Source organism: Zingiber officinale, chromosome 9A, assembly GCF_018446385.1.
Source record: "Zingiber officinale cultivar Zhangliang chromosome 9A, Zo_v1.1, whole genome shotgun sequence".
In the NCBI taxonomy this organism is placed as follows: Eukaryota; Viridiplantae; Streptophyta; class Magnoliopsida; order Zingiberales; family Zingiberaceae; genus Zingiber; species Zingiber officinale.
Window position 1 is genome coordinate 9,499,419 of NC_056002.1, and position 23,374 is coordinate 9,522,792.

Below are 23,374 nucleotides of genomic sequence, written 5' to 3' on the forward strand. Positions count from 1 at the left end.
GATTACATTCATCTTGAGTATTCCTAGAGGTCTTTTCTTACATTATATGAACATCAAATGATTAAGGATGAAAAGAATTTTTTTCAAAAAGTATATATTCATTAAAAATTAATCTCTATTTTATTATAATAAATCTATGAAACTATGTTTTTTTAAAATTGTTAAGTGAAATAATAGAAAATAATTTTAAGGAGAAGAAAAATGTCTCTCGTTTTTTATTCTTTTTTACATTTTACATGACAAAGCTGCTTTCCTCAATCCTCCTCTATTGCCGTTCTTAGGCCCATAATTCGAGACCATTACCGAAGTTTTGCTACTCCGAATTCGTGATGAGAAGAGCCATAATTTGGGCCCATCTAAATCTGATCCGAATTCGACCTGAATCAGTTTTGATCCAATCTGAATCTAAAAAATTTACAATCCAAACCTAATTTCTTTTTAAATCAACTCGGATCAAATTATTAGGTCGGATCCATTTTGATATCTTACAGGATCAGTTAAAAAAATGAAAAGAGTTTTATATTTGATCATTCGATCTTCATCGTCAGCGCAGGGAGGCTTCTCCTTTGTATCCTCCAATATAGAATAGAATGACCAAGATTTTGTTTTCTGTTGAAGGTCTGGTTGACCTTCCCCTCTCCGCAAGCTCTGCCCATGGGGATGTCTGGCAGATCTTGCTTGCTTCGAGCTCTCTTCTTCATCTCTTGTTTTGTGGTGGATATCGATGGAGAAGCAGCTTCACATAGAATCGTCCTGTACCCACAACCTCAGCAGCAGAACTCCATAGCCAGTGGGGTTTACAGAACGGCATACCACTTTCAACCACCCAGGAATTGGATCAATGGTGCGTAATTGTCTCATAAATCAATCCACTAATACTTGAGTTGATCTTAAAGATGTCTTTTTTTTTTTTTTTTGTGGCATGAATCGATCCGCTAATTCGATCGATCTTCGGCAAATGGAGCAGACCCAAATGGTACTCTTCTTCCTCACGGCCTCAATACGATCTCTCCCTGTTCTTCCTGGATTAACCCTAATTCGAGTCGCCATCGCCAGGGCCGATGTATTTCAATGGCGTCTACCACCTGTTCTACCAGTATAATCCCAACGCGGCGGTGTGGGGCGACATGCACTGGGGCCACTCCGTCTCCGTCGACCTCATCAACTGGGCCCCGCTCCCGCTCGCCCTCGCTCCCACCTCGCCCTACGACGTCAACGGCTGCTTCTCCGGCTCCGCCACCGTCCGCCGCGGCACCCACCCCGCCGTCCTCTACACCGGCGTCGACGCCAATTATGAGCAGTCCCAGAACCTCGCGCTCCCGGCGAACCTCTCCGACCCGGTCCTCACGAACTGGACCAAGTCGGGGCACAACCCGCTGATTTCCGCCGGCGACGACTTCGAAGCGACCAACTTTCGCGACCCGACGACGGCCTGGGTGGGCTCAGACGGACTCTGGCGGACCGCGGTTGGGGCCCAAATCGGAGCCAACGGCACGGCGCTGTTGTACAGGAGCCGGGATTTCGTGCGGTGGGAGAGGGCGAGCCGGCCGCTGCACTCCTCTAGCGGATCGGGTATGTGGGAGTGTCCGGACTTTTACCCGGTCTCGGTGGTCGGGGTAGAGGGCTTGGACACGCCGCCGACTGAGGGGGAGGTGAAGCACGTGCTCAAGATGAGCTTGTTTGAGACGCACTCGGATCACTACATGTTGGGGGCGTACGACGCGGCGAGGGATGCGTTCGTGCCGGAGGGCGAAGGCGCAGTGGACGACTACAGGGCGTGGCAGAGGTACGACCATGGCAAGTTTTATGCCTCCAAGACGTTCTTCGACGCGGGGAGGAGGAGGAGGATCCTGTGGGGGTGGTTGAATGAGTCGGACAGCGAGGCGGACGACGTCGCCAAGGGGTGGGCTGGCATTCAGGTCAGTTTTGTTCTCATTCTCTGCTTTGGTTGCTCTATGAGCATTGATTCCACGATGAGCATGAGCATGAGCATGTGTGTGGATTCAGACAATTCCCAGAACAATTCGGCTAGACAGCAATCGCAGGCAGTTGATTCAGTGGCCTGTTGAAGAGGTCAGATCACTTAGAAAGCATGTGGTTCACTTGCAGAATATGGAGCTCCAAACAGGCTTACATGAGATCAAAGGAGTAAAAGCTTCACAGGCTAGCATTAATACCACCTCATTTATTCAATCTCCGAGTGAATCCTAAACCAGTATCAATAACCTAATCTTTGAATATTTAAATAGGCAGATGTAGAGGTTGATTTTCAGCTTCATGATCTAGAGAGAGCACAGACGTTTGATCCTACTTGGGCAATGGATCCTCCTAGACTCTGTGCTGAGCAGGATGCTTCAGTCCAGGGTGGAATTGGACCATTTGGATTATTGGTCTTGGCTTCCGAAAAGCTGGAGGAACACTCGGCAATCTTCTTCAGAGTTTACAAAGATCAAAATGCTTATAAAGTCCTCATGTGCTCTGACCAGAGAAGGTAACTCGTTTGACCTGTACATAGTCAACGGTAAATTGAGATATTAATCTATTGTGTGCTTAATGATGCCCGGAACAGATCATCACTATGGCCAGAGCTAGACAAAGCTGCGTATGGAACCTTCTTGGATATGAACCTTGAGAAAGAATCAAAGATTTCTTTGAGAACTTTAGTGAGTTTCCCATCTCTCTCAGTTTACCATATGGTTTCCTTCCAAAGTTTTTGGATATGAGCTCATCAGTGTTGCTTGCCATCGTTCTGAATTATTGTGTGCTAGATTGATCATTCGGTGATCGAGAGTTTTGGAGGAGGAGGGAGAGCATGCATCAGTGCTAGAGTTTATCCTTCCTTCTTCTCAAATTCCAGCGCTCATCTTTACCTCTTCAACAATGGCTCCAGTTCTACTACAGTTTCCAGGCTGAAGGCATGGGACATGGCGGGAGCTCGGTTGAACATACGAGTTGATGAGTTGAGTATTGAACACTAGATTATCGAGTACACATTGCCATTGGAATTGTTGTATTGGTACATCGCTGATCACGGAGAATCAAGATCATTATTCTGATAGAATAACAATTATCGATGATTCTACCTTCAACTGTTGACCATTCATTACTGAGATGGCAATGAGTCAAATAGATCTAGTATTGAAGAGACACCAAATAACTTTCTTTTAACTCCATTAATGGCGCAGCAGAGGAAACTATAGGGTCTCTCAAGGTGTCCCTCGGCAAGAAATATGGTCCAGTTTCTATGCTCCGATTAGAATAGCTTCATTATTCTTAACGATCATTATCTTTTGATTGATCATTAAATTTCTCTTAACGTGATATATTGAAGTATTTTGTTTTGGTATCTTGTGGCAAAAACTGCCCTAATTCAACTATTTCAATGACTAAAAAGATTAATGTTAACTTCGTATACATAAAAACTATTCACTTTTATTAACATCATATTTAAATTAAGGTCTAAATGTTTATTTTTTTAGGTGGAACTATAACAACTAAGGCACACTTTTATATTGCTTGCTTCATGTGAAATGAGGTATTTTGGTCTTATCTGCAATCAATTCCCCAACATTGAATCTCAGTCACTTACAATTAATTCTACCACATGGCTAATGATTAATGAAAGTTTTGCGGTTCTAAACAGATGCGTGGAGCTGATATTTATATGGATATTTATTTTAATAAATTTTAGGATAATTTTTAATCGATACAATGAATGACATTCTCTATAAAAAAAAAATCGTTACTTTAGGTTAAAATGTTCATTGTAATTTACTTATATGTATCTTATCATATGATCGGCGATTTAGGTCGTTTGGAATAAGCAATATCATTTTTTGCTCAAAGGTCTTGCGTGAGGTCGTAGCTAGGGTGTCATCCTCATCAGGGCTCAGTTCCTCACTCAATATTAAAGGCTTCAATATAAGAACGACCGGCTTGAAGGTCGATCGTGATTGAAAGAGCTCCACTTTTGAATAACCAACCGGTACAAAGACCAGTCAAAATCATGACTCACACTACATAACTTTGTTGTATGTCCAGTATGTGTAAAGGTCGACCGGACGTATCTAAGCTTAGTGTTCACTCTCAATATATGGTCGAACGACCCTGTAGTCGATTAAGCATATGGGGTTGAGTTTTCCACTTTTGTAATATTACTTTTAGCTTACAGATGTCACCCTATAGTTCAGTACAACCTTCAATATAAATCAAGCAGTCATAAGGCCGGCCGTACCTATTAGTTCGAGCGTCATGTTATCCAATAGTCAGTCTCCCATTATACGGTTGGTAGTCCTAGAGCTGACTGGACCTGCGAGAATTGGCTTCTCATTACTAATCAGATCTTCAACATGAGTCTATGAGCATATTGCCGACCAGACTTATTTCTAGTTGGACTTATGGGATTCAACTCCCCCTTCAAAGGGCAAACATGCATAAGATTATTCTTATTACAAAGTCAATCGGGATACCCCATTTATCCAAATATCTGACTAGGCTATATTCTAGGAGACAACATTGTTAGGAAATCTCAACAGATTATCAGAATAATAGTTATTCGTCAGAGAATATTTTTCAGTTACAGTATATGCATTCAATGGAACCTATGAAACCTTTTTACGAAGGTACTACAACTTCTATCATTATTGCAGAGGTTACACAAGACCATTCATATACATATAATAGAAGATTTCTCGGAGGATAACTGTACAAATTCTAGATTGTACACCTTCCATTATCCAACATCTTCTGACACCGAATATTCCATGTCACCTCATTATTATGGAGGTTATGAGAAGTGATATAAAATGGGGTTCTCTCCTTGTTGCCTCATTATTTATGCTCACTCAATTTACTATAGTTCTTCTCCACTTTTCGCCTGGTCATCTACTAAATTGAGCGTCGGAGAACCTACGCCAGGGACTCCTTCCTAAGTTTTTGCCCCAACATTATGGGGGCTTGCTTTTCCATGTGCACAGAAAGGAGGAAGGCACTCGGAGCCCTTTAACTGCTCCAGTTCATCATCTTTTTCTCCAATGCAAAGTCTTCTTCCTATCAACAATATTGCCACCTGCCCAACGCACCATGTTAGCAGTTTCAGACAAGATCAGTATCCGAGTTAGTATTTGGGTGGTAGAGTTGTTTCATCAAGGATCAATTTCCTCTAAGCGCTTCTGCAATGGCGTTAATGCTTCAAGTATTAACGCCAACGTGGAATACTTTCAGTACAATGTAGCATTAACATGTTCAATTTTTTGAACACGTTAATGCCTGTAGATTATAAAAAAATAAAAGAAAAATAGCATATTGTCATTAATGTGTTCACGTGTTAATGACAATGTGGATGCTCTGATTCATTATCCTTCCATCTAAGAGGTTGTTCGGTATGTAATTTACCTCCTTTCATTTTGCTATGGGATTGGCAATGAGAAATACTCGGACGAAGTAATTCACTTTTGCTTCATAAAGCTATTTCCATTGGCATCCAGCAAAGACAAATACCCCTGCAATATCATAATAATAAATTGACAATAAGAACATTCATATCAATTCGATAATAATTTTTTACTACACATTATATCAATTATCATAAAATTTCTATTATCTTTATTTTTTTTATTTTTTTTCCTTTTCCCATGTATTATATATTTTTCATTATCAGTCTATTTCCTTTATCTTTTCTTTCTTCTAAATTAAATAATATTTTAATATTTAAAAATTAGATTTTATTTTTTAAATTTAAAGAATTAATATTTATGAAATCTAAAGGTAAGAAATGAATAAGATAATTTTTATAAATTTTTTTATATAAAATTTAAGGTAAATTATGTTTAGGAAAATTGTTAGGGATGCATAGCTCCCGTTCCTCTTGTAAGACGCATTTATAACCAATGTCATTGTATCTTTCTAATTTACCTTTGTTTTTTTGTTTTTTTTTAAAAGATAATACGGTGCATGAAATTCGGCGTGGACCTTTTCCTAATTTTGCTGCCCATGTTCAATGTTTTTTTTTTTCTTGTCTCAGTACATACGAAAGTTGAGAAGGAAAGGAAGAGAGATACTGAGAACTAGGGGTGTATAGTTAATTCGTCAAATTGATCAATTCATTTATACTGATCTAAATTGAACCGAAAAAAGGAAGACTTCATACCGATCTAAATTGAACCAAAAAAAAGAAGAGAGGTACTAAGAATTAGGGGTGAACAGTTAACCCGTCAAATCGATCAATACATTCATATCGATCTAAATTGAATTGAAAACAAATCCTATCGGATATAAGGTTGGATGTAAGATCTTAATATTGCATTATCGGATCTAGTAGGATCGGCTAGTTTTTTACCCTAGTAATCTAATCAACCCTATCCACGATCATCCCTATTTGTAGCAGTTTCTGTCAATTAATTACTATCATGAGTAATGTTTATTATTATTTTTAAATATTATTTTTTATTATATTTATATTTTATATTTATTGGATATAGGATTAGATATTTAAATAACTGATAATTCGTCCTATATTTGATACATACGAACTGATGGAAATAGAGCCGGATAAGATCCTGATATCGTATTATTTAATCTAGTAGAATTAGATAATTTTTTACTCTGATAATTGAATCAACCCGTTCCATGATCAGAATTGAATACCGGTTTTTCGTTTTGCAATGAAGGAAAATCACGGACAAGCACCAGTTTCTTGTTACATAAATTGCATTGCAGAGGCCCTCTGCTTTCCCACAGGCATAGCCGAGCAACTAGTAAGGGCCTACTGTTAAAGGAAAATACCTCTTCATGCACGCATAGCATAGATGTTTGCCCTGCCCTTCTATCGCCATGACTCACTTTTGCTTGCAGTGTCGCGAAGATGAAGCAGCGCTTCCGGAGGAGCCAGAGAGTGGACCTGGACTTGAAGCTCGCGCTACCGGCGAGGCAGGACACGCCAAGGATCGCCGCGGATGAACACGAACCACCGCCGGGACAGTTGTCGTCAACGAGCTCATCCCTGTCTCTGGAGACTCAGCATGACAGCCCCAAGGAGGCGGCGCCGATGGTGCTCGCGGCGTGTCCTTGGTGCCTCATGTATGTGATGCTCTCGGAGGTGGCAAGTGCCGAGGTGCCAGAGCGCACTTCTGTCGATTTCCTCCATAGCCAGGAACAAAGTAAATTGAAGAAGAAAAAACAAGCTTAAGCTCAAGAATTCAAGTGTCTTCTTCATCTGCAAAGGGCTCCAAGCGAGGAACAGAGAAAACGATTGCGGTTTTTGGGGTATGAGATGTGCCTTAAAATCAATTTTAATACAGCAGTAGTGAGAATTGTGTTATTATTATTATTATTATTATAAAATAACATTTATTTACACCTTAATTCCTTCCTCCATATATCGATCGTTGCAACTGCATCCCTTTAAATTTAGGAGGTAAACGGGCTAAGCCGCTCCCAAACTATTCAAGTCTCGATTTAAAAAAAAAAAAATCCTGTTTGAGTTTATTTGATTAAGTTAATAAACCGAGCTTGAATATGATTTCGAGCTCAAAATATTATCAGGTAGATTTCAAATTTAACCGTTCATGAGCTCACGAATATATTTCTTTAGAAGTTCATGAACATATTTGTTAAGAAACTTAAACATGTTTATTAGAATACTCACTTTATATATATATATATATATATATAAAATTCAAATCGAACTTGAACCGAGCTCGGCCGTAAGTAAAACAAATCGAGCTCAATTTGTAACCTTTTACTACTAGGCTCTATTCAATTAGACCCCCACTTGGAATGTATCAAATAGATGGTCATTTTCTAGTGCAATTGCAGGAATGATATGTTGAACAAATTGAATGAAAACGCGACGTGTGGGTTGTAGTCCTATAAAGAAAGTGAAGCCTTCTGGTCGGCTGATTCGGAATAAAGGGGATGAAAATTCAGGGCCCGGATGACATCAACCCGAAGGGTCATTTGTGAACCCCATTATTTGTAATATTAGTCAGACAACTTGTTGGCCAGCATACAAGACAAGAAAAGTCGCCAGCTTACCTGCACACCACGTGGTAGCTTGTCTGCTCGCCACGTGGCAAGCTTGCAAGCAAGCCACGTTGTGGCTTGCTGGCAATTTTGGCAAGCATGCAAGCCACGTTAACATGGTTTGTTGGCATTTTTGGCAAGCATGCAAGCCACAACGTGGCTTGCTCGTTGGGCTTGCTCGTTGTAAGCAGAGAAGAGGCAGAGGTCTATATAAGACCATTAAGAAGCTAGAAGCAAGAGCAGAACAAAACTCGAGCTTTATGTGAGCTTTGTGTGAGAGAAGCACGTGTGTGAGAAGAGCACATGAGCACTTGCTTTCCTTCCTCTTTGAATCCCCATGTTTCTTTCCCTTCTGTTGTGCACTTCTTTTGCTCAACAGAAAAGTGATAGTTTTCAGATCTAGTTCAGATCGTCACGACAACCAGTGCTCGGTTGTGCTCGTGATCCTGCCATTTTATCCTAGGAAACAGACGTCCACTTAATCCTCTGAGCACCGCGGAGGGGCCGAATCTGTTTTAAGGAGACAACGCTCTGCTGGACTCGGCATCCACTCTGAGTTCGTGTTGCAGCTCTCGACATCCTGTCAGCAACTCTCAGCAGCAACGTGGCGCCGCTCGACAACTCACGGTGTCCACGACTCATCTACTCGCCGCGTGGCTTGGCTCGCTAGAGTTGACAGTTTGAGATTATCTGCTCAAACCTACTAGATTGTAAGTTCTTGTGACTCTAGTACACACTCGGAAGCGTGGAAAAGAGCTTCTGAGACGATCACACAGATTGTAAACGGGTTTACTCCCAACAAAACTTAAAACATATTCGTTCTGTTACCATGGCGACAGAAAATGTTGAGATGCAACAGGCTCAACATGTGCCGGCCTCCTCTGCCCCGATTGGGAACGTACCAATCAATCACGGGGAAAAGCCAGAAAAATTCACAGGAGTGAATTTCAAACGGTGGCAGCAGAAGATGTTCTTCTACTTAACCACGCTAGGTCTGACACGTATCTTGACCGAGGAGATTCCCAAGGTTGTTAAGGGTGTAGATGAGGTGAACACCCTCCTTCTTATCGACAAATGGAACGAGTCTGAGTTCCTCTGTCGAAACTACATCCTTAACAATCTTGTCGACTCACTCTATCTTGTGTATTGTGAGATAAAAACGGCAAAGGAACTGTGGGAATCTCTGGACAAGAAATATAAATCAGAGGATGCTGGGGCCAAAAAGTTTATTGTTGGTCGTTTCCTGGATTATAAGATGAGTGACTCGAAGTCTGTAATCAGTCAAGTCCAGGAGCTTCAAGTACTCTTACAAGAAATTCACTCAAAAGGTATGACTCTGAGCGAAACCTTCCAAGTGGCAGCTATCATCGAAAAGCTACCAACTGGCTGGAAGGACTTTAAGAATTATCTGAAGCACAAGCGGAAGGAAATGAACCTGGAGGAACTTGTTGTTCACCTTCGTATAGAAGAAGACAACAAGAATTCGGAGAGAAAACTGTTCTCTCAGGCTACTGTAAAAGCCAATGTTGTTGAGCACGGACAAAGCTCAAAACGGAAGCATCCAAAATCTTCCACGACGCAACCCAAAGGACAAAACATGAAGAAGAAGTTCTTAGGGAAATGCTACAATTGTGATCGTATGGGTCACAAGGCTTCAGACTGTAAAAGGCCAAAGAAGAAAAAGCCTGAGACCAACCTGGCAGGAGAACAGAATATGGATCTCTGCGCCGTGATCTTTGAGGTGAACCTAATAGGTTCCAATCCTCGGCAATGGTGGATCGATACTGGAGCCACCAGACATGTGTGCTGCAGCAAGGAGCTACTCCACAATTTCGAAAAAGTCACTGGAGACAAACTATTCATGGGGAACTCAGTAACCTCGGACATAATGGGCCAAGGAAAGGTAGTGCTGAAGATGACCTCGGGCAAGGATCTCACTCTGAAAAATATGCTGTATGTTCCGGAGATTCGAAAGAATCTAGTATCCGGATCACTGTTAAGCAAGCATGACTTTCGCATTGTCTTTGAGTCAGACAGAGTTGTACTGTCCAAGAACGGAGTGTTTATAGGAAGGGGCTATGTATCTGATGGGCTGTTTAAGCTCAATGTAATGGTCATTAGGCCCAAGATAAATAAAAATGAAAGCTCTTCCACTTATATGCTTGAGTCTTCGTGTTTGTGGCATGGTAGACTAGGACATGTTAACTACGATGTATTGCATAGATTAATAAACATGCAAAGCATACCTACATTCCACCTTGACCCAAAATACAAGTGTGGGATTTGTGTTGAAGCGAAAATGACAAGGTCATCCTTTCAACATATTGAAAGAAGTAATTAACCACTTGACCTAATCCACACTGATGTGTGCGACCTAAAAGGTACGCCAACACGTGGTGGTAATAAATATTTCATCACTTTTGTAGATGATAACACAAAATACTGTTATGTGTATCTTCTCAAAAGTAAGGATGAAGCTATAGAAAAATTTGCTCTCTATAAAATTGTAAGTCTAGACATATACGTCGTAGACATAATACCATTAGACAACTACTCTCAACTGGTGTTATCACTGTTGATTATGTGAAGTCAAAGGATAACTTAGCGGATCCACTAACCAAGGGGTTAAATCGAGAGTTAGTTGCAAGCTCATCACAAGGAATGAGTTTGATACCGTTGTCAGCAATCAGTGCAGAGGACACCCAACCTATGCTGACTGGAGATCCCAAGAACTAGGTTCAAAGGGCCAACTAATCTGCACTGACTAGATACACTGTAGGGAGAGCCCAATGAAACAGTGACCAGACCAGGGTAAGCCGATAGGTTTTTAATGATCAAAAAGAGTAAATTGCAACTCTTGAGGGATTACGTATGTGAGAAAGAAGTGAGGCCGCTTCGAAGAGAATTGGAGGCACAATTCTGAGAGCTTCTCACAGAACCAGGCGTGTTCATGGCCAAGAACGAACACACTCATAAGACCTGAACTATATCAGGGAGAGTCTTGGGTAAGATCTGTCTATGCTTAAACCAACGACCGAACAGTTCAAAGACATCACATCTACTTATCAACCAGTGAGCAAATAGAGTTTACAAGGGAATGTTCAAAGGGTAACACCTACCTATCCTATACTCGACTCAACTGTCGAAAACTATCACAAATCCTTGTTTTCATTCATGTGGGGGATTTTTGAACAAATTGAATGAAAACGCGACGTGTGGGTTGTAGTCCCACAAAGAAAGTGAAGCCTTCCGGCCGGCTGATTCGGAACAAAGGGGATGAAAATCCAGGGTCCGAATGACATCAACCCGAAGGGTCATTTGTGAACCCCATTATTTGTAACATCAGTCAGACAACTTGTTGGCCAGCATACAAGACAAGGAAGGTCGCCAGCTTACCTGCACACCATATGGCAGCTTGCCTGCTCGCCACGTGGCAAGCTTGCAAGCAAGCCACGTTGTGGCTTGCTGGCAATTTTGGCAAGCATGCAAGCCACGTTAACATGGCTTGCTGGCATTTTTGGCAAGCATGCAAGCCACAACTTGGCTTGCTCGTTGGGCTTGCTCATTGCAAGCAGAGAAGAGGCAGAGGTCTATATAAGACCATTAAGAAGCTTGAAGCAAGAGCAGAACAAAACTCGAGCTTTATGTGAGCTTTGTGTGAGAGAAGCATGTGTATGAGAAGAGCACATGAGCACTTGCTTTCCTTCCTCTTTGAATCCCCATGTTTCTTTCCCTTTTGTTGTGCACTTTTTTGCTCAACAGAAAAGTAATAGTTTTCGGATCTAATTCAGATCGTCACGACAACCAGTGCTCGATTGTGCTCGTGATCCTGCCGTTTTATCCTGAGAAACAGATGTCCATTTAATCCTCTGAACACCGCGGAGGGGCCGAATCTGTTTTAAGGAGACAGCGCTCTGCTGGACTCGACATCCACTCTGAGTTCGTGTTGCAGCTCTTGACATCCTGTCAGCAACTCTTAGCAGTAACGTGGCGCCGCTCGACAACTCACGGTATTCACGACTCATCTACTCGCCGCGTGGCTCGGCTCGCTAGAGTCGACAGTTTGAGATTATCTGCTCAAACCTACTAGATTGTAAGTTCTTATGACTCTAATACACACTCAGAAGCGTGGAAAAGAGCTTCTGAGACGATCACATAGATTATAAACGGGTTTACTCCCAACATGATACTGTTGATGAAATCAGTCAGCAGTTGGGCTGTAAATGAATAAACTATTAATAAGTTTCAACTAGTTAGTTAATACGGATGAATAAATATTTTGAATAATTTATCGACAACGTTATTTAAAAAAAAAGAAAAAACTCCAATACCCCTAGTTAAGTTGATTCACACGGAAAACCCAACTTGGTAGGTTAATTCAATGTGATTTGTACGTTTTATTACCTGAAACAATTAGCTTAATTGACTTAACCGACTCATGTATTTGTTCTACTTGACTATTGGAACAAGCCTAACTAGAATACATTTAAAAATCGTTTATCTAATTATATAACTTATTTGGCGTACAGCATTACCAAACTGGTCAAACTCAATCCCCGCTGGAGGATAAGGCCAATGAGCCACAGACCCACTTATAAAATTGAAAAAAATGAAATAAAATAACGTCCAGAATCAGATCGTGGTGGCAACATTTTATTTCCAGAAATTATTGATAAAAAAATCATGAAAATGCGTTTATTATTTTCGAACAAAAAAAAAAAAGAAATTTCACGGCAATTTCAATTCTCTACCAACAAAAAAAAAAACGTGATTATATTCTGTCACTGTTCGACCAATTACACTCTTCATTTATTTCCTCTGTCACACTGATTGCCCTCATTTATTTTTAATCACGCTAATTTTGGAAAAAGAATCAGTTGCTACCAGTAGTGCACCCAAAAAAAATATATCAAGACTTTTTTTTAAAAAAAATGTCAAAACGTTGTTATCTTTCTTTTTTCTAAAAAAAAAAAAACTTGTTTGTGTACAAAATGGTTAAGTAAAAATAAAAATAAAATAAAATAAAAAGTGTTTTTGAAAAAAAAAAAATTAAGAAAACCTGATGGCATCCTGACTTTTGTTGGCGACGCCGTTAAGAAGAGCCGTCATTGCCGCGTGCGGCGGAAGAGGTGGCGGAGGAAGGCGATGCAGGCATCGAGCGGCTCCACGGCGAGGCCGCAGGTGAGGATGGCAAGCGCCCGCCGGAGACTACCGTTGCGCCGTCTCCGGAAACAGTATTCGGCTCCCGACGGCGTCGGCTGGAGGTACGCGTGCGCCGCCTGCTTCACGAGGCGGTTCCTGATCCGGATCTCCCCTCCGCCTCCGCCGCCGGGGGCGTACGTCGAGAGGACCGCTTCGGGCGATCCCCGCTGCAGGCAGATGAGGTCCCGGAGGCTGGTGTACCCCGCGCCGCCGCCCGCCTGGAGTGGGCGATCAGAATCGGCGCCGAGGGCGCCGTTGGGGGAGGGGAGACCGACGTCGAATGGATCGGGGCGGGCCGGCGCCTGCAAAGGCAGGCGGGAGTGGTCCCTGGCGGGAGAGGAGTTCGATCGCCAGTGGCGGATGACGAAATCGCCGCCCGCAGAAGCCCCCGCCGCTTTCTCAGTGCCGGATTCCTCCACCATCGCGGAGCGGAACAGAGAGAGAGAGAGAGGAGAGGAGAGAGAAGACGGAGACGGAACAAAAAGAGGCGATTTCTAAAAATTATCGTTATTATTTCGATTAAAGATTAATAATAAATCCCCTTAATTTGACTTAATCTTCCACCTCCCCGCCCGTTCCCAAATTTCTCCAATAGTTCGATATTTAATTTTTAAAAATATATCTAAAACTCTCTTCTTTGAATAACAAACCCTGATAATTACCACCTTTATACCAAAAATTAAATTACAATTATTTTAATTTTATTGGTGATGCTGTTGTGGGACCCCACAGACTCGACTCGTACTATAAATAATAATACAGTTGGCGATAATTATTTGGAACATTTATTTTGCCCATCCATCGCATATATCTCCGCATCTGACGTAGACGATTTCAGGATATAAATTTAGAAGAAATCAGGGCCGTTCAGTTAACTTGGCGCAGGAGAATTGGACGTTTGGAGTTCAAGATAAAACATCTCAATTATTGGCAAAAATCAACAAACACCCTTATTTTCATTACTATTAAAAAGACATCTTCTTTAAAAAAAATAAAATCAATCAAGTTGAAATGATTTTAATTAAATTAATAACAAATATTTATTATTTCTTTTTTTTTTTTTTAAAAAAAATGTGAATTAGACTAAGATAAAAGCATAATTTTTAAGATAATCCTCAATATCTCCCCCATCATGCATATCGAGCGTCAATTTTTTAATCTTTTATATTTTAATTGCACACTTGAAAATTAAATTTCTTATGTATTAATTAATATGATGAATTTAACTTATGATTGTTTGATAATATCTCAAATGCTATAGATTAATTATATTATTTCTTTCTATTCGTTTACTAAGAATGACTATATTTTTTATATCTTGTTCTCTATTCTATACAACTAAATGGATAACAATTAAATTGGATAAGAATGACTATATTATTTAAATTCCATTTACCCTTTCCTATTCAACATCATTGAACTTACATGCAAACCTTCTTAAAATGTGCAATCTTTCATAATTGTCGCAAATATTTCATCTTTTAATTTAGGTACAAGATTGTTTCCTTTTTTAAGTTTAAACCAACATCTGAATTCTTAAGAATTCAATCCAACTCCCAAATCTTAAATATTCACAATACAAGGAGGCATTTGAGATACACATTAGTATTGACATGTTTGGTAACTCTTGGTTGCATAATGTCTTAGGTCTAACATAGGCATGTTCCATTAATTAGGTATGCTATTAATAAAAAAAACTCATGATTGTGTCAATGAACTAATGAGAAATTCATAATCATATATTGGTTTATGAACACTTTAGTCCACAATTGACCAATGACTACTTGATTAAAATCCACTATCAATCGATTGTTTTACTATAGTTCTTAGATCATTTGACTATTGCAATACAATTTTATCAGATTAATCATTCCTTATGATTTCCTATTGTATCATCAATTGACAAGAATTCATTATCAATAGATTTGATATATAGCCGTAAACAAAAATATTTTGTTTACTGAATGATTAGTCGAACTCAATTCTTTGATTGAATTAACTCACTACTCAATTAAAATCACTTTCTGATTATTGGAACTTATCATCCTAATAATTGAAACTTTGCCTAGGTTGAATCGCTACCCTCTCCTAAGGATAGATATATCTCAGCTCTTAGAGCTCATACAAAAATATTTTTTCTATAACTTAACTCTACCATCAAGGTCGTCTCTTGTTAGGTTATTCTTCCAATTTCTTTTTATTTTATGTTAATTTTTTTCCTTTTCCCCCTATAGTTTGTATTTTCATCCTATTTCTTTTTATATTTTAATTTGCCTCCTAGAGAATAAATTAATAAACGGTCCATTGACATCCTCGCCCCTAAGAAATTAATTATTTAACATAAGCCCCACGTTTTCCCACTATATATATTTCCTCACTGCTTCCCTTCTTTAGCCATTTGTCTTCTCTGCCACAAGTCCATGGATCACTTCTCCGACTTCCGGCCATCTCCCCGGCAAGAGATGCAGATCCAAGGCCGGCGTCCAGCTCCTCTCAGTGTTAGAAAGGAGTCCCATAGGATCAAGAAGTCCCCCGTGGCCCCGCATCCGGTCATCGTCTACTCCGTCTCCCCCAAAATCATCCACGCCGAGCCGAGCGAGTTCATGATGCTGGTCCAGAGACTCACCGGGCCGGACTCCGCCTGCCCTCACCCTCCAGTCCCTCCTCCCCTGCCGTCGCCCGCCGGCGCGCTCTCCCCCGCCGCCCGCATAGCCTCGTTCGAGAGGCCGCCGCCCCGCGCGAGGACCAGCACCGCCGATCTTGAGATGGTCGGAGGCCCGGAGCTGGATACGCAGAGTCTATTCCCCGGGATCCTGACGCCGATGCCGACGGCGCTTCCGCCGATCTCGCCCGACCTCTTCTCGCCCTCGTTCGATCTCGACTTCCTGCTCGAATTGAGTCCGAATTTCGCGAGGGACAGCCTCTTGGCGAGCCCTAGCTACAATTTTCCATCGACTACTACTGTTCCATCCCCTGGTGCCTTTTGGGATCTCACGAACCAATTCCCAGACTAAAATAAATAAATAAATAAATAGAATTGAATCCTTTCCCCCAAACGGATCGCTTCAACGGAAGAAGATGGAAACGGAACGATCAGTAATCCAAGGAGGAAGCTATTGCCGCAGCAGATCGGAACCATTCATGGAGGAACTACATCTCTTCCAGGTAGGCAATTGATCTATCTCTCCTCAGCCATTCCATCTCTTTTTCCCAAGCAACTCTGGATGTTGCCAATTTTTTGATCCTTTGTTTTTTAGGTGACAGCATACGTTCGAGAATAGGAAGTGAAGTCTGTGCATGCCCATTGGTTAATTTATGGTTTTCTTTCTGGATAGCAAGATTATAAGGATTTTGTTTCGTCTTCTGCTGAATCGAACATTTGTGACAATAAAAAACAAATTATCTTCATAGCAAGTCAGCATCTGTTGCCCGGCTTCCAACGCAATAAACGCTTGCACTTTAGCAGATCGTATGGGCCAAATGAATAGTCGTGTACGGAATTGATGTAACAAGATGCAGCCCTTTTGATGTAAATAAATACTCCCCGGTTACCGCAGTAAAGACCTTCAGTTATAATATATACTATTTAATCCTTAATTATAATATATTTATAATTTTTTTTTTTCAAATAAAATTTACCATTAGGGAATGTTAGATTTCTAGATCTGTCCTTAAAAATCAGATCGATCATCGGACTCGACGTTATTCAGTTTGCTGCTATCTCTCGGATCTTTGGATATTAAAAGAGTATAGCAATTTTTCAACCACATCAGGATATTAAAAAAAAATTACGTTAGAAAATTAATGGATTTTCATATAAAGATATAATATATATATATATACACTAAGTTTTTGACACGTCACAATAAATTGCTCACTAGTTTGGATGTGAACAAAGCCTTCTCATTATTTGTGAACCATGGATTTCAAAAAAAAAAATCTTGTGGAATTTATTGTACAAGAGTTGAATACAATGTTGTAAACGTGACTCATGATATTTGTTAGCGCATGTTCTTCACAAATTCTTGATGGAGAAGGCATCGGCCAAAAAGCCACCACCCTACAAGGATGCGATGAAACCTAGTTTTCTTAAGTTATCCTCCAACAGTGGAATTGATGAAGCTCTCAGAGGAATGATGCAGCGGTTAAGTCTTTCAATAATTAATTAGACATCTAAGAATTTAATCTTAACTGTGATGCACTGTAGAGATTTTTTTTCCAGTAGAATGACAACTCTAAAAACACTTACCAATTGGATGGGACATCTATGAGCATTTATTGATTTACATTGATGGTTAGTGGAAAAGTTTCATGAAACCGGATCGATCACCTCTAAGGATTAATCAGTTCGAATAACTGGATATAACAACAATAACCAAATTTTATCACACTAGGTGGGATCGATTATATGAATTTTTTTACGTCATTAGACTCTATTCACAACTATATCATCATTTAAACACAAAAAACCTTTATCTTATTTTATTATTACTGACTGAGTCATTTTTTATCTTTCTCTTACTCGATTGATGTCTTTCTCTTACTCGTTTGATGTACTTACTTGTCTAAGTATATACTCGTATCATCTTAAACATGTATCTCAGAGTTTTTTCCTCAATAGATATAACTCTGATTTTCTCTCAAATTCTCTCATTTTTTATTCTATTCATCCACGTATGTCCACACATCCACCTTAACATTCTCATCTCTACAACTCTCATCTTTTACTTATGTACTTGAGTTATAACCCAACATTCAGTTCCATATAACATAGCAGCAGATCGAACTGTAATTTTTTAAAACTTTTCTTTAAATTTTAGAAGTATTTTACAATCACATAAAATACACAACACTATTCTTCATTTTAACCATTATTTTATGTAAGATATTTTTCTCTATTGTTTTACAAAAATAATTCTAAATATTTAAAACTTTCAGTTCTAGATAACTCGTCATCTCCTATTTTAATAATTGTCTTATTACGTCTAATATTGCTAAATTTAAATTTCATATATTCTACCTTGATTCTACTAAGCCTAAAAGATTTCCCTTCTATGTTATTTGCAAAAATTCTAATTTAGCATTTACTCGTTAACATATTTCATCTACCAAAATAATATCATCTATAAACAATATACACCACGGTATTATGTCTTGAATGTTTGCAATGAGTTTGTCCATAATTAGTAAAAAAATATAAGGACTTAGAGTTGATTCTTGATGTAACCCTATCTTTATTAGAATTACTTTAGTTACTCCTCTTGAAATCCTTATATATATCCTTAATTAGCTCAATATATATTATGCTAACACCTTTATTTTTTAAAATTTTCTACATAATTTCTCCTAAACTCTATCATAAGTTTTTTTTAAGTCAGAATATCATGTGTAAATCTTATTTTTACTCCCGATATTTTTTTAATTAGTTGTTTAAGAAAATATATAGTTTTTATTATCGCCCTTCTAGGCATGAACTCAAATTGATTTTCGGTCACCGTGGTCTCCTTAATCTTTTTTTCTATTACTCTTTCTTAAAGTTTCATGATATGACTTATTAGTTTATATCCTTATATTTTGTATAATTTTGTATTTGTTGGTGCAATCATGCCCTGGAAGTTTCAATGTGTTGACATTTATTTAAGTTTAGGTTAATACGGTGGAACTAACATGCATTGTGAGTTTGCAGGAGGAGTTTCTTGCAGGTCAGAAGACCAGATGCAAGAGAAGACCAAGAAGGTCGAGGACTGGATTCTTGGCAAAAAGAGTTCTTGCAGGTCAGAAGACCAGATGCAAGGCAAGAGAAGTCCAAGAAGGTCGGGGACCGGATTCTTGGCAAGAGAAACCTCCTGCAAGTCACAAGATTATGTGTGTGATAGGCTCACTGTCAGAGATCGACTGGAAAATCAATTCAGACATGGCTGTGCGGCAAATTGCCTCTGAATCGATCAGCCGATCGATTGAAGGTAAGACAATCGATTGGCTGATCGATTGGTAAAGTTCTGCGCAGCACAGAATGCGTCTGGATCGATCAGCCGATCGATTCAAGGTACTGAATCGATCGGCCGATCGATCCGTGAACATTCTGTGCGAAGCACAGAATCGTTCTGAATCGATCAGCCGATCGATTCAAGGGATTGAATCGATCGGCCGATCGATCCGTGAACATTCTGTGCGAAGCACAGAATCACTCTGAATCGATCAGCCGATCGATTCAAGTTATTGAATCGATCGGCCGATCGATTCACGCAGCTGCTAAATTCATGAGCAAGCGTTTGAATCGATTCAAACGCTGCCCCAATCGATCCAAGTCAAATAAAAGAATCTGCACCGTTGATCTTGACGCGATGGCTTCCAACGGATAGTTGTGAATCGATTGGAATATGACCTCAATCGATCCACGGCGACGGCGGCGTGAGAAACGGCTAGTTTTCTCAACGTATAAAGCACGGAAAGAAACGGGAAAACAGATACAAAAAAAACACTATACTGTTCCATTGCTCTCCAGGCCTTTTGAAAGCTCTCAAGTGATAAAGATTCAAAGCAAAGGGTCCAAGCTCCTCACTACTACGTACTGAAATCTCACCTGCAAAGAAGAAGCTGGTTAAATCTTGTAATCCTTCTCTACTTCTTCTTTGTAGCTTTTGTGATATTTATTTTGAAGAAAAGGGAGAGGTGTATTTCTGTTAAGGTTTCTCCACCTTCGGTGTAATTCCGAGAAGGAGGGGTTTTGATAGTGAAAGAGTGTGAGTGGTGTGGATCCTTGGACTAGTCACCTCCTTGAGGAGGTGGATACCAAGTAAATAACGGTGTTAGCATTGCCTTCGATTTCCGCTGTGAACAAACAAAGTTAATCAGAAAAGAAGTGAGTCATTCACCCCCCCTCTAGCTCAACCGATCCTAACAAGTGGTATCAGAGCATTGGTTTGCTTTTGAGGATTCATCGTCAAGAAAGCACAAGTTAAAGAGCTACAAGATGTCAATGAAGGAGGGACATAGTACTTCACGACCACCATTCTATGAAGGCAGCAATTTTGCTTATTGGAAGAGCCGCATGGAACACTATCTCATGACCGAAATTGATATGTGGTTCTCAATCACGGAGGGATTCATGGCGCCAACTGAAAATGGAAAAATGCTTGAGTCATCCAAGTGGACTGTTGAACAAAAATTGAAGGCTCAAGCAAATGCAAAGGCGATTGTGACTCTTCAATGTGGATTAAGCTCGGAACAACTCAACAAAGTTGGACCCTTTAAGAGTGCCAAGGATTTGTGGGATAAGCTTATTGAACTAAATGAAGGCACCAAGGATTCAAGAATTGCAAAGAGGGATTTGTTGATAAATCAACTTCAAAACTTCACCATGAAGGATGGAGAAACGGTGAGCTCACTACATGGGAGATTCAAGGAACTCCTAAATGGTCTTCATTCAGTTGGAGAGAGTGTGGAGAACCGAGATCTCATAAGGTATGCTTTAAAATCTTTCCCAAGAAACTCTTTATGGTCATCCATGGTGGATGCTTATAAGGTTTCAAGGGATTTGTCAATAGTGAAATTGGATGAATTATTTTGTGAACTTGAATTGCATGAGCAAGCTAACACAAGCCATAAGGAGAAAGGTATAGCATTGGTTGCAGGTGAAAAGAGCAAAAAGAAGCACAAGGAAAAGAAAAAGGAGAAGAAGGAGTCATCTTCAGAATCCGAACAAGATAGTGATAGTGATAGTGATAGTGATGAAGAGCTATCATCAAGTGAAATGGCAAACTTCGTTCGAAGAATGATGAGACATTCAAGGAAGTTTGACAAAAAGGATGTTAAGAAAATCTTCAATGATGAGAAAAGAAAAGGTAAATCTCTTGTAGATTCTAAGAATAAAACTGATGTAATTTGCTATGAATGTAAGAAAAAGGGGCACTACAAAACGGAGTGTCCAAAGTTGAAAAAGCAAGAGGAAAAGATCAAGAAAAAGAAGAAGGCGTTGAAAGCCACATGGGATGACTCATCATCAAGCTCATCGGAAGAAGATGAAAGGAAGAGCTCAAAGCACATGGCTCTCATGGCCTTAAGTCATGTAGAAGATAGTGAAGATGAAGATAGTCATGAAGAAGATGTGGAGTCTTCAAGTGAGTCATCTTCTAGTGATGATGAGGTAATTTCTCCCAAGCTTGATAAGATGTCTGCCACCATTGCATGCTTAACCAATGCACTAGCTAAATCAAAAGGGAAGGTCAAAAGATTGCAAAGTGAATTGAAATCACTCAAAAATGAAATTGTGCCATGTGAAAGTTGCATGCTTCATGAAAATGACAAAAATGATGTTGATGATCTTGAAAAAGAAAATGTATCATTGAAATCACAAGTTGATGATCTTAGATGTGCTCTAGTAAAATTTACTTCAAGCTCAAAATACTTAGATATGATTCTAGGAGCTCAAAGAGGCGTGTACAATAAAGCGAGACTAGGTTTCAAATCTCAAGATAAGGAAGTTAAATTCATGTCCCTAATTAGTAGAAACCATGCTTCAAGGGTTAAGGTTGTTCAAGCTTGGGTACCCAAGCAATTTGTTATTGATGCTACCGGACCCAAAGTGTGGGTACCAAAATATTTGGTTCATCGTGTTTAAACAGGCATGCAAAAAGGGGGAGCATCCAACAACATGGTTCTTAGATAGTGGATGCTCTAAGCATATGACGGGAGACTCATCAAAATTTTCATCATTTAGACACAAAAGTAAAGGTACCGTTTCTTTTGGTAATAGTGGTGAGCTAAAAGTTATTGGAATTGGAGATATTAGAATTTCCGAGAAATTTGTAATAAAAAATGTGTTACTAGTAAAAGGTATGACTTTTAATCTCTTGAGTGTTAGTCAACTATGTGACTCGGGGTATAGAGTTGAGTTCAACTCATCTCAATGCCTAGTCAAACATAGTGAACTAAACACCAATGTTCTCATAGGCCATAGAAAAGAAAATATTTATCAAGTTGAACTATTTGGTGCTACTAATGTGTTTGCTAAGTGTCTCATGTCCAAAGAAGAGGAGACGTGGCTTTGGCACCGGAGACTCGCTCACACCAACATGAAGAATATCAAAAATCTCTCAAGGAAGGAGTTGGTGCACGGATTGCCAAAGTTGAAGTTTCAAAAGGACAAAATATGTGATGCATGTCAAATGGGTAAGCAAACCAAAGCTACTCATAAAGGTAAAAATGTTGTAAGTACTTCAAATGCTTTAGAGCTCATTCACATGGATTTATTTGATAGTAGCAAATATATTTCTTTAAACGGTAGTAGATATTGCTTTGTGATTGTGGATGATTACACTAGATATACATGGGTGTTTTTCTTGAAACATAAGGATCAAACTCTAGATACCTTGATTGCTTTTTGTAATAGAGTAGAAAATGAAAAGGCTCATAAGATAAACAAAATAAGAAGTGATCATGGAGGTGAGTTTGAAAATGATAGATTCACAAGTTTTTGTATGGAAAAAGGCTACAAACATGAGTTTTCAACCCTCAACAAAATGGAGTTGTTGAGAGGAAAAATAGGGTGTTACAAGAGGCCGCTAGGAGCATGTTAAATGAATATTCACTACATAGTTTCCTATGGGCCGAAGCAATCAATACGGCTTGTTATGTCCAAAATCGAACTTTAATACATAGGTTTCTAGGAAAAACACCTCATGAATTGTGGTTTGGTAAACAACCTACAATTAAGCATCTTAGAGTATTTGGGTGTAAGGTCTATATTCTAAACACCAAGGATCACTTGGGAAAGTTTTCCGCTAAGGCGGATGAGGGGATTCTTGTAGGATACTCAAGTCATAGCAAGGCATACCGAATTTACAACAAAAGATCAAAACTAGTTGAAGAATCACTAAATGTTGTATTTGAAGAAAATCCCTCTTTAAACGCTATAAGAACAAACAATGAAGGATTACAATTTGAGTTAGAGAAACTAACACTAAATGAGGTAAATCATCAAGGAGAAGAAAATCAAGAAAGTGATGGTGAGAAAAATGAACCTTTGCCACTTGAACCCGAAATTACAACAAATCAAGACTCAAGACCTATTAGGACTCATGTAAATCATCCCTTAGATCAAGTAGTAGGAGACATTACTCAAGGAGTGAGAACTCGATCTTACTTTAGA

General features: G+C 39.6%; 2 protein-coding genes across 2 annotated transcripts; both read left to right on the top strand.

Annotated features, from left to right (window-relative positions):
- Positions 1-465: 465 nt before the first annotated feature.
- Positions 466-3,323, top strand: LOC122021652 (beta-fructofuranosidase, insoluble isoenzyme 4-like). Its single transcript, XM_042579797.1, has 7 exons — positions 466-844; positions 968-976; positions 1,057-1,919; positions 2,008-2,163; positions 2,250-2,491; positions 2,570-2,663; positions 2,769-3,323. The coding sequence occupies exons 1-7, from the start codon at positions 655-657 to the stop codon at positions 2,976-2,978; spliced, it is 1,764 nt and encodes a 587-aa protein (XP_042435731.1). The 5' UTR covers positions 466-654; the 3' UTR covers positions 2,979-3,323.
- Positions 3,324-15,639: 12,316 nt separating this feature from the next.
- On the top strand, positions 15,640-16,773 carry LOC122021469 (protein MKS1-like). The gene is made up of 2 exons (XM_042579588.1): positions 15,640-16,389; positions 16,482-16,773. Exon 1 carries the CDS (start codon positions 15,645-15,647, stop codon positions 16,236-16,238), a length of 594 nt encoding a protein of 197 aa, XP_042435522.1. The 5' UTR covers positions 15,640-15,644; the 3' UTR covers positions 16,239-16,389; positions 16,482-16,773.
- Positions 16,774-23,374: the final 6,601 nt, after the last annotated feature.